General features: G+C 37.6%; 1 protein-coding gene across 2 annotated transcripts; it reads right to left on the bottom strand.

Annotated features, from left to right (window-relative positions):
- Positions 1-3,100: 3,100 nt before the first annotated feature.
- Positions 3,101-8,906, bottom strand: LOC104594725 (thioredoxin-like protein AAED1, chloroplastic). Of its 2 annotated transcripts, XR_734772.3 has the most exons (10): positions 8,367-8,905; positions 8,125-8,266; positions 7,953-7,998; positions 6,774-6,833; positions 6,295-6,331; positions 4,890-4,969; positions 4,656-4,747; positions 4,067-4,127; positions 3,427-3,496; positions 3,101-3,342 (listed from the first exon to the last, which is right to left on the bottom strand). XR_734772.3 is itself a non-coding variant. In XM_010255166.3 (9 exons), the coding sequence occupies exons 1-9, from the start codon at positions 8,572-8,574 to the stop codon at positions 3,283-3,285; spliced, it is 786 nt and encodes a 261-aa protein (XP_010253468.1). In that variant the 5' UTR covers positions 8,575-8,906; the 3' UTR covers positions 3,101-3,282. The 2 variants fall into 2 exon arrangements, 1 of the variants encoding a protein (XP_010253468.1); XM_010255166.3 differs by lacking the exon at positions 3,427-3,496 and having other exon boundaries at positions 8,367-8,906.
- Between the last annotated feature and the right edge of the window lie 2,816 nt (positions 8,907-11,722).

Here is an 11,722-nt window from a genome sequence, read left to right as displayed (position 1 = left end):
AACCTAGTTGTAGTAACTTGGAAAGGGTTGTTATCAATAATACTAACAGCCCTTTTAGCATCCTCTCTAGTAGGTTTTTGTTCACCCCCCAAAGAATTCCATGATGAAACCAACACAAAGAATAACAAAACCACACTCGGCTCCCCTTCAGAAACCCTAATAAGTCCAATGAACTTCAAAAAGTAGTCGCACCTCTCAGAGGTTTCAAAAAAGAGCAACATTCAAAACCCTAATCAGTCCAGTAAACTCCAAAAGGTAGTCGCACATCTCAGAGATTTCAGAAAAAAGAACACCCTTCAGTAATAGTCCTTTGGAGGGTTAAGGAGAAAAAAAACTACCCAAAAATTTATGGGCGGCACCTTCAATATGAGATTTAAACCCTAAATCTCACCTCAAAACTTTTCTTTGGTTCTTCTTGTTTGTTGGGAAAACTCCAAGAACATAAACATCTTGGGCAAGGCTTCAAACTCTACCAATCTCCAAGAATCAGGCCACGAATAAAACTAGAACTCCAGTCCTATTAAACTCTCATGTAGCCAGCTGGGAAGAGCCTACATGAGATTCACGAGCAGACCTAAACCTGCTCTGATACCAACTTGAAGTTATTGTTGTTAGCAGAACTTCTGGGTACAAAACAAAACAGAAATCAAAGAAGAAGAAGAAGAAGAGAGAAGAAGAGAATAAGAGAAGAGAAAATGAGGAAGGAAAGGATAGAAGAGAGTAGAGGAAGAGCGGGCGAAAATCACTTATTGCCACCCAAGGCAGTATTTTTTATATATTCAACATAACATTAGGTAAAATAACAAAAATACCCTGCTACCTACAATAGTACAAGTAAGCAAGCATAAATGCAAGAAATAAGAAATAAAAACTGAACTTATGAAACCACATAAACAAGGAACATCACGTCTAGTCCACTGTATCACTACAATGGAGATGGCAGTTAATATATCAGCAACAACCTAACTAATTGAACAACTGAACCAAGTTCCCAAGTTGACAACAGTTTGTTAATTGGTTGAGGAATTAGTCACATGTAATAAGAATCAGTATAAAAGAAAATATGTACAGAACTGATAATAATGAAAAAAGTATGGATTTCTTTCTATCACCTCTCTCTCTCTCTCTCTCATTCTTGAAGGAGGCAGCTCCACCTTGAAGAGGGGTTGAGTTGGGGCAGCAATCCCAATAAGACTCTTTTTAAGTCTACTTTTACAATTACCTTGGTGAAACAAAACTCTTCCGTGTTCCCTAGCCCTTGGAGGAAAATAAGATCCTTATTATAAGCTATAGGGTTCCAATCCTGAGACTGAAATTTAGCTCATTTGGATAAATGAGACTGTGAACAATTAGATTAGATACCATAAGACATATGATGTTTGATGTATTATAGATATAATATTTTGGAAGCAGTAGTGGATGAAGAGAATCACCTTCACTAATAGAATAAATGCAAAGTAGCTAAAACCTTCTAATAGCAATGAATTTTGAAGTTAAAATTGTTGGGGGTACATCTACATCCAACTTTTGAGGAATCTCCTATTATTGTGCTTGATGTCGCATGAGCACTAAGGGATTTCAGTATTATATATGTCATCAACCATTGGTTCCCAAAGTTGACTCCTTAATTCCCTTAAGTCAAGCTGACTTCAAGTTTGCCGATTCAATATGACTGATAAATCCAAAAGGTTGTGTAAATCAATATTTGGAACTTGTCATGTGATTTCTCTCCCTTTATTCAAGTATAAATTCGACCTGACCTAGAAAAGAATCACAATTTTTCAATCTTATCAATTTCAGACCATGACTGTTGTATGGTGTTATAGCAGCTCCACTAGCTTCATGCATTTAGCATCCACAAACCCAACAATTAATTTGAGATCTTGTTAAGGAGCTTAATATGGGAAAAGCATATTGATGGAATTCAATTTGCTTACTCTGAAATCCTTGGAAACAATTGAGAAATATCCATCTTGTTGTTGTGGCTTGAGACCATCTAAGTACAGAATTGGAGCAATAGGAAAAGCCTATTGTATTTGTGGCTTGAGACCAGTACAGAATTGGAGCAATATGTATGTATTTGTACTGTACACACACACATATATATATATATATATACTTTTTCAAACTGAGCCTTCGAAAAGCCATTGACTAATACATTGAGAATTATTTTTCAAAATTACAAGGAAATTAGTCCGGATCTGCTCCTATCACCAGCCTCACGGTTATATTATCATTTATGGGAGATGTTCCCAGTACACGATGGATGTAACTGTGAGGTGTGAGGTCGGTGTAAAGTATGGTATGCCAAGAGCAGATGCCAATTCCAAGGAAACGCGGGGAAATAGACAAGTGTGACTTTTAGTCAAAGAACATACGTTCTTAGCTAAGCAATTCCATGAGCAATCATATTACCTGTACAACAAACAAAAGAAATAGAACTAGAAGTAAAGCTTCCCAAAAGTCTCATGCACTTCCCTATTACAAAATGTAACAACCAAGTAACCTCAACATTTGGGTTCAACCATTACCCCCCTCCCCCCCCAAAAAAAACATCTAGGTTCAACAGGAGATGAACAACCTTCTGGGCATCCCCTTTAATAAGCAACTAGCGGAGGGGGCCCTATGTTGCAGTGGACACAAAAGGTATAGGTTCATCATCATCATCATCATTATTATGGCAAAGTCCTTCATTCTATTTCACGTTCTGTCATATTGCCCTTTATTTTCCTATGCGTGCTTGTGTGTGTTTTTTTGCCCCAACAAGCATTGAAGTTACTGCAACCTTGATTTTGAGATGGTACTTCTTTTATTCTTTACAGCTCCATCAGCCATCTATCTTTTGAAGGGTTTTGGAGATTTATCTAGAGATAAAATGCTTGTACGGGGTAAAAATAGTTAAGTGCCCTCTTATGTAGAACACTGGTAAGATGATCTTCGTGTCAAATCCAATTAGACTTCATACGAGAAGCATGGACAATCAAATAAGTAGAAGACTAATACACCATGACCCATTGTTTATATGGAGCACGTATATATCTGGTTACTGGCTGATATTTCTCAAACCAAGATAGTCATACAGCTTGATAAAATGGATCACTTGAAAGTAAGAGGTTCCAAAGCCAAAATGTTCCAAAATTTACATCATCACAATTCACAAAATTAAAACATACATAACCACAAGTAGCATCTTCATGTCATGTGATATGATATTGTACATCAAGAAGACCAATAAGTAATTCCACCACAGTTTTCAGCAACTAAAATGTAAGAGTGGTTTTTTTATGAGCAGCATGCCTTCAGAACATCTTCAATATCCGGGTCATCCCCAGCTTCTTTGTCCTGTTTAAGCAAAACAAAGAATAATGCATGAGCAACCCATGTTTGGAGAGAAATCCTTAATCATGTCATTGCAAGAGCACTCACTTATGGTATACTACAGGGTTATGGACTTATGACATGGTTTTACTGGATGTTCCTTTTTCCTAATTCACTGCTGCATGAACAAAAGATGGTTTCAATTCCCAAAAAGTATTTGAACAAGTGTTACATCAAGGATACCAACTGATGGTGGCTCGGTTGGTAGGTTCTCTGGCTTGTTGTAGTGGATACCTGGGATCAAATCCCATTGCCATCAAAGGTTGGGGAGTTTATGGGCATGGGTGATAGGCCCCCCCTTCCCCAGTCGTGTAGCCCCATGAAGCCACTAAACAGAGCCTTATCCAAATTGTATTGGGTCTGATTATAGTCAACAATTCTTTACATTCCGAGCATGAATCTAGCCAAATTATTTCAACTCGATTACCTTTTCAGGTGCTGCACAAAAGAGACACTTTTACTCTGCAAAAACTGTTACTTCTCTTATGTTCTAACTTATCTGTTACTTGTGCTATTGCAATTTATAAATTTGACATGGAAGAGACATGTCCACAACTCCACATTGCCTATTACTGTAAGTGGAATTTGAACTTCACAACTGACAAATGTCACTACCCATAATGTAAGAACGGTACTTGCAGAAAGAAGAAAGGAAACAGAAAGAAAAGGGGAAAAATGGAAAACTAACCTTGTGGACGTATGAGATATTATTTCTACCAGGACCTGCAACAATTATTCCTCCTTGCTGCCTGGAAAAAGCAAAGTTGGGTAGCTTTATCTGTCTCTAGATCTAGATTTGTTTATAAAATGAATACAAAGGTAGAGTAGTTAAGAACATGCTCCCTATGACATGCTAACAATAAAAAGAAACTATCCTTTTTCATTCCCCTTTCCGTTGTTGTTGTTTTGATCAATCACATGAAATGTTATAGGCAACAGGAATAGCTTAAAATTTGTTGTGAATATTTTGACCTATCTATTTTCAGCTAGATCTTACAAATGCTGAAAATATAATCACATGGATCTTTTCGGCAATAACTGATATAAAGACAACTTCTAGATGAAACTTTTAAATGCCAATTAATAAATTTCCCCTGATTAAGTGTCACAATCATGAGAAAAAAATACACATTAAGGAAAACTTTCTTAAACAATTTTGGCAGCATTTGATAAATAGGTGAAAAGCAGTATCTTTTTTTTCTATTATTATATCAGGTAACGAGTATGAATCTTTAATTTTAAGGACTTATTTCCAATTTTTATGGTAGTTAACATACCAGCCACCTCTTGTCACAGTATCTTTCTCAAAGGAAAGCCCCCAGTCTTGTCTGTACCCTTCCATGTACAACTGTATTATCTTCAGACCAGCCTACAATATCATGAATGTAATTCGAATAGTGATCCAAGATTTAGTCAATAAACACAGACTCCATAAATTTTGAAAATGAAGTTTACATGTGCATGTGTTTCATGTATCTGATTTTTTCCCTCTACTGATGTTTCTTACATACCCCTGGAGTGAATGTTGTTGAGACCCCAGAAACAAAACTCAATGCCCTATATGACAAGTGACTAGGATCTGCATAAACTTCTGCATTGAACAATAGATTTTGTTAGTGAGATACAGTGGTTAGAAAATGATAATAGTAAGAAATTGAGAAAGGCTAAGAGATAATATTGCCAAGAAATGGCCTTTTTCCAAGTCTTCAACAGAATTCCAAAGGCAGAAAAAGATTGAAAGTTATCTGAGTTGCAATTAGGTTACTTACTAGTCTGCTCTTAGATGCAACAATTATTTCCTGTTCTGGGTTTCTAAGCTGGCATTAAATGGTGCCATCATCAACTATGATTAGTTCTTTTATAGCAAAGCACAGAGTGCCAGTGGATATGGTGTGCAATTTGAGCCAGATTGGGTCAGGTTGAGGTCAACCGATTACTTCTTTTATAGCAAACAACAGAGTGCCAGTGGATAAGGTGTGCAATTTGAGCCGGATTGGGTCAGGTTGAGGTCAACCGAAGCCCAGACCAAGGCAATGGAACCTTGATCTCAATCCAAGCCCAACATGACCCAAGTAACCCCAATTTTTGTAATCAGGTTGGGTTGGGTTAGCCTGATAGATGTGTGAAAAAAAAATCCCTATATTATTTTTTCCTGAAATGACATTTTAGGTCTCATAAAAATTTAATTATATTTCAACAATACTTCAAGGTATAAATAGGGACATACTAATTTATACGTTATACATGTATATATAATAAAATATAATACTTAAGTATATAAGGAGTCAGGTGCCTGAGGCCTCAACCCTACCCAACTCATCCTAAACTGGGTTGGATTGAACTTTATTTTCATCAACTTGATTTCTAAACATCCCACCCCAGTGGGGCCCAATGTTAGTTGGGTTTCAGGTTTATCCAAACCAAAATTGCACCCTACATGTTCTGAATAAGACTTGAATCCCAAGGCATTTTCTGAATGACCAAATGGCATTCTTCCATGGAAACAGAGAATACATAACCCTGATGCCTAATTGAGTAATCTGATGATTTTAGAATGTAAGATAGCCATTGATGTCCATAAGCAAAACTCAGGACATGACAAAAAGTGAATTTCACCTGGTTTCCGGGTTAAATAATGTTTGGTGAATAAAGGACAATGGAAAAACAAATTATTGTTGGGATGGTTTTATCCCACCAAGAGGTTTCCGTTTGGCCAAATTAGGTCTCTCCTTGTTATCTATCAAATGATGGATCACAGTCCCTTAATCTCTAACACATGTCCTAATAATCAATTAAAGATGCTAAGAATTTGCACAATCTTGTAGACTGATCCCCACCTTGTTTTAGTTAAAAACACCAACTGTTATGAATCACATGTAGTATCTCAGGAGATTCCATGTTTTTTGAGAAGCATACCTCCTTTGAATTTTGTCTGCTCAGAAAATGCCTTTGCCTAGAATCATAATACATAACAGTGATAAAAGAAATCAGTCTAGTTGTCAAAAGAAATCAGCCTAGTTGTCTAAAGTAAAAATAAATAAATAAATAAAAGGTTATGTATACAGAAAATGATTCTGATAACAGCTAATAGTTACAATATTTTGTTAGCTATGCTTTGGCCATTAGAAAAACATACTTCTTCCAAAACCCTCAACTTTATTACAAGAGCCACAGATTACTTTATCTTCTGTAGAATAGGGAAAACAAATCCTTCTTTCCCCTTTCTGGGGTGAAGGAATAAATCCATCAAATTCACCTATTTATAAGGCAGTACATACAATGCCATAGGAAAACCTCAGTTTACATATTATCATTTTCATACACGGTCATTAACATGTGGATTGAAGCGCCTGAGCATGCATGTGTTGGAAACTCGTGAAATTTTTACAGCATACCTGATCGACACTACCTGGTCCAATTATAACAAGAGCCACTCCAGATGCATCCATTCTATCCTGTAAAGAACCAATAAAATTACAAGTATGCTGGCTTGATAATGAAAAAAATGTTCCTTTTTCTTTCTGTTCTTTTGATTTTTCTAAAAAAGAACATGTAAACTAGTTGCAGTTCATACATCAATAAATGTGAAGTAATATTACATCTACCAGTGGCACAGTAAGTTCTTTTAGTCAATAAACACACTACACAAGAACAACGCCATTATCCATAGCCATGGTTGGCAGAGTTTTAGCCTCATATAGGTAACCAAAAGTAAAATTCTATGAACTTTTGTAGTAGTAAGAACAATTTTTGGGAGGGGTAGACTGGATATGGACCTAACCTTTATTTATTTCCATGCAAAATGGCCTCGATCATAGTCAAACCCATGTTCTCAAGCTTATCAGCCCAAGATTTTATAATTACACTAAGCAATGACCCCTAAGTCTGGGTTCTTTGAGTATCTTGAACTAAATGATTGGGAAAACAACCAGAAAGGTATCCTAATCAGGCCAATTAAGCTTCTTTTCTAGATGCCCTGACTACTCATGCCACATGCCTACAAGGGACCTGGACTGTCCAGATTTGCACTCCCTAGCCCATTGCAGCTCCTTAGCGTCCCTGTAGTGGAGTTTTTGTCAGGTGATATTAGTCATAAAAATATTTTATTTTTAACTTAAAGAATGCATCCAAGATGGCTTATTCTGGATGTAAGGCCAATCTTTTTTCGACTGAAATTTGCTCTATGACTGAAGAATTATAAGAATAGCAGAAGGCCATATTGCTACTAGGAACATTCTTAGGCTGTTATTGACATACTCTCTACACAACCCAACAAAGATTGTATTTCAAATTGCAATGTTTTTTAACATATTGTGAAAATGCAGAATGAGCAAAATTATTGAGGTAGATTAGTCGTTTCTTAGATTCATTCAGTACACTACATTCAATGTTGATATATACATTTCAATGATATCATGAACCTTTCTCTTTGATAGCAACATAGTTGAAGATAAAACCCTCTAGTGGAAGTTGTGATTGGAGAAGGAAATCTAAAAAGCCCACATCAATTATTATTCTCAAATGAATTGATAACAAAATGACGAAAAATTTTCTCTTGGATTCTACATCATTACCTTCTTAGAAGCAAGAAAATCAGCACGCCGACGACAAAAGACACACCTGCGTCGACAGAAAAGAAAGAAGCACTAAGAAGGTATTACCAGATTGAATAAGTTGCAGCAAAAAAGAACAAAATTTCTCTGCCAAAACATAGAACATGAAATCAAAAAACCAAAAGATGATCACCCGAAATGACGAGCAAATGCAACAACTGCTTTCCTATCTTCCCACAAATCAGATATTGGAATTGATTTTCCATTCAAATCAAACACTTCCACCGTATCCAACGAACTTATGGCGTCTTCACTGACACCAGAAGATGCAATTCCTATCCATATCACACATGAGAAAAATCAGATTATATTTGATAGGAACTTCATTAAAAATGGTTTCCAGACAACTTTTTTCCTACACAACATGAAACTTGCCAGGAGAGCCAGCAGTTGCGAAGACAGTGAAGCGGCCTCTTCCTTCGGAGAATTTCGACAGTTTGCCGATCTCTTTGAGTTTGAGATCAACCGAGAAACCTAGATTCCGTTTTCTTGTAGCTTTTAGTACACTAGTTGCAACGGGATTCTTCCCATGCGAAACAGCACTCTGAGTTTGAAACACGATAGTTTGGATTGAAGCCGCCATGGGTGCTCGGAGAGGGAAGACAATCAAGACATACACGAGAGTTTGGATTGAAGCACCTAGGCTATGTTTCGCCACTCTTATTCCAGTGGACGACGCTATTACTGTTAATGATATTGAAACGTGGAAACCCAAAAATTATACACGTGGCACATAATCAACTCACATTTTGAGTTGGGATTTACTACCAACAAGACACGTTCCAATAGCGGTGATGGGATCTACTCTCACCAATGGGCGCCTCACAGGTACATCTACTGTGCATTGAAACATCTCCCGTGAATAATAACAAATAAGTACGGGAGATATCCCAATGCATGATAGGATGTGCGTGTGAGGAGCAAATCCAGTATCTAAATAATTATTATAAAGAATTGGGAATTTGGGATCTGTTCCTCACGGAGCGTGTCTACATCGACCTCATAGCTATATCCCTTAATAATAAATACAAATATGAAAGATGTTCTCAATGTGCAATGTGAGAAGGAGATCCGGACTCTCTTTAGAGTCTCTCCAACTCATAAATATATTAATCTGAAATGTGTATGTAATAAGGCCTAATGACAAGGGAAATGGAATCTAACAATATTTTTTGCCTTTTTTCTTATAAATTATAAGAATGCCACTTTCTATCAACTCTCTATTTTGCTTTTTTCTTTCTTTCAAATTACAATAATACCACACTCTCCTACTAACTTTCTATCTCTTGCTTTTTTTTCCTTTCAAATTACAAGAATGCCACCCTCTCTCCTACCAACTCTCACTATTTTTCTTATAAATTACAAGAACGTCATCTCTCTCTCCATATAAATTATAAGAATGCCACTTTCTCTCCAATTGAGGGAGACCTCAGCTCGGCATCTCGGATACTAGGGGACCTGTAATCAAAGGTAGTCGAGCTGAGCTCGAACTTCTGAACTCGAGCTCGAGTCTCTAATTCGAATCGAGCTCGAGCTAGACGACACCTCGAACACTGAGGGAGACCTTGGCTCAACACCTCGGTCACTGAGGGAAATCTCGGTTTAGCACCTCGACAACTAAGAAAGACCTCAGCTCGACACCTTGTGTCTCTAATTTGAATCAAGTTTGAGCTAGATGACACCTCGACCACTGAGGGAGACCTCGGTCACTAAAGGAGATCTCGGCCCAGCACCTCGACAATTGAGGGAGATCTCAGCTCGACACCTTGTCAACTAAGGGAGACATTAGCTTGACACCTCGCCTACTAGGGAAAGCTCAGCTCGACACTCCAGTAGTTGAATGAGACTTCGGTTTGGCATCTCAGCAATTGAGGGAGACCTCGGCTGCTTGAGAGATATGCAATCAAAGGTATTCGAGATTTTGACTCGAGTTGAGTTGAGCTCAATCTCAAGTCTCTAATTCAAATCGAGATCGAGTCTGATAGTTTATGAGGGAGCCCCTGCAACGTAGAGCCCCCTCCGCTAGTAAATATATTAAGCTTAAATGTGTACATAAGAAGGCCTGAGGATGAGGGAAATGGAATCTAACAGTAATTTGTGCATTTTTTCATAGAAATTACAATAATGCCATTCTCTCTTACCAATTCTCTCTCTCTCTTGCTTTTTTTTTTCTTTCAAGTTGCAAGAATGCCACTCTATCTCCTACCAACTCTCTCTCTCTCTCTCTCTCTCTTACAAATTACAAGAATGTCATCTCTCTCTTCAATCGAGGAAGACCTCAGCTCGACATCTTGGCTGCTAGAGGACCCGCAATCAAAGGTAGTTGAGTTCAAATTAAGTCGAGCTCGAACTTTTGAGCTCAAGCTCAAGTCTCTAATTTGAATTGAGCTCGAGCTAGACGACACCTCGACCACTGAGGGAGGCCTCGGCTTGGCACATCGGTCATTGAGGAAGATATCGGCTCAACACTTCGACAACTAAGGGAGACCTCAGCTCGACACCTTGTCAACTAAGAGAGACCTTAGCTTGACACCTCACCTGCTAGGGAAACCTCAGCTCAACACTTCAGCAACTAAGGGAGACCTTGATTTGGCACATTGGAAATTAAGGGAGATCTTGGCTCAACACCTTAGCTGCTTGAGAGACTTGTAAATATAGTAAGCTAAAATGTGTACATAAGAAGGTCTAAGGATGAGGGAAATGGAATCTAACAGTACTTTTTGCCTTTTTCATATAAATTACAAGAATGACACTCTCTACCAACTCTTTCTCTTTTGTTTTTTTTTTCAAATTACAAGAATGCTACTCTCTCTCTTACAAATTACAAGAATGTTATCTCTCTCTTTCCTTATAAATTACAAGAATGCCACTCTCTCTCCAATTGAGGGAGACCTCAGCTCGGCATCTCGACTGTTAGGGGACCCGCAATCAAAGGTAGTTGAGTTCGAACTGAGTTGAGCTCGAACTTCTAAGCTCAAGCTAGACGACACCTCAACCACTGAGGGAGACCTCGGCTTGGCACTTCGGTCACTGAGGGAGATATCAGCTTAGCACTTCAACAATTGAGGGAGACCTCAGCTCGACACCTTGTCAACTAAGGGAGTCCTTAGCTCAACACCTCACCTGCTAGGGAAACCTCAGCTCGACAGTTCAACAGTTGAGGGAGACCTTGATTTGGCACCTTGGAAATTGAGGGAGACCTCGACTCGACACCTCAACTGCTTGAGAGACCTACAATCAAAGGTAGCCGAGCTCGAACTTCCAAGCTTTTGACTTGAGCCGAACTTGAGCTTGAGCTCAAGTCTTTAATTCAAATTGAGCTCGAGCCTAATAGTTTATGAGCAAACCCCTACAACGCAAGGCCCCCTTTGCTAGTAATATATTAAATAAAATTGGACGGTTCATGTTAGCATGTTTTTACATTGAGAAAAGTTATTTATCTATTTTTTCATTTATTGCAATTTTTTCTATTTTATTTTATTTTAAATATATAAACAAGTAATCATTGTCAATTTTGACTATATTAATCAAACTGCACACTATTAGAGAGAGACCTTTGGGTTTTCCAATGCCTCTTATTTTAATGCATGTTATTATTATATTTAAAAAAAACATTTAAAAGATAGAGGGAGAGAGAGAGAGAGGGATGGAGGGAGTAGTAATAATAATTAGTGTATTTTAAAATTTACAATATTAATGACAATTAACAATATTTTTATTAATTAATAGTA

This window comes from Nelumbo nucifera, chromosome 2, assembly GCF_055504915.1.
Source record: "Nelumbo nucifera cultivar China Antique chromosome 2, China Antique-T2T, whole genome shotgun sequence".
In the NCBI taxonomy this organism is placed as follows: Eukaryota; Viridiplantae; Streptophyta; class Magnoliopsida; order Proteales; family Nelumbonaceae; genus Nelumbo; species Nelumbo nucifera.
This window is presented reverse-complemented; position numbering and strand designations above follow the sequence as displayed.

Coding starts and splice junctions, on each gene's coding strand:
- LOC104594725 (XM_010255166.3), bottom strand. CDS start 8,574: ATGGCGGCTTCAATCCAAACTATCGTGTTTCAAACTCAGAGTGCTGTT. Junction 4,970..6,294: donor GCAGACAAAATTCAAAGGAG/GTATGCTTCTCA, acceptor TGTTCAATGCAG/AAGTTTATGCAGATCCTAGT. Junction 4,128..4,655: donor ACTGTGACAAGAGGTGGCTG/GTATGTTAACTA, acceptor TGCTTTTTCCAG/GCAGCAAGGAGGAATAATTG.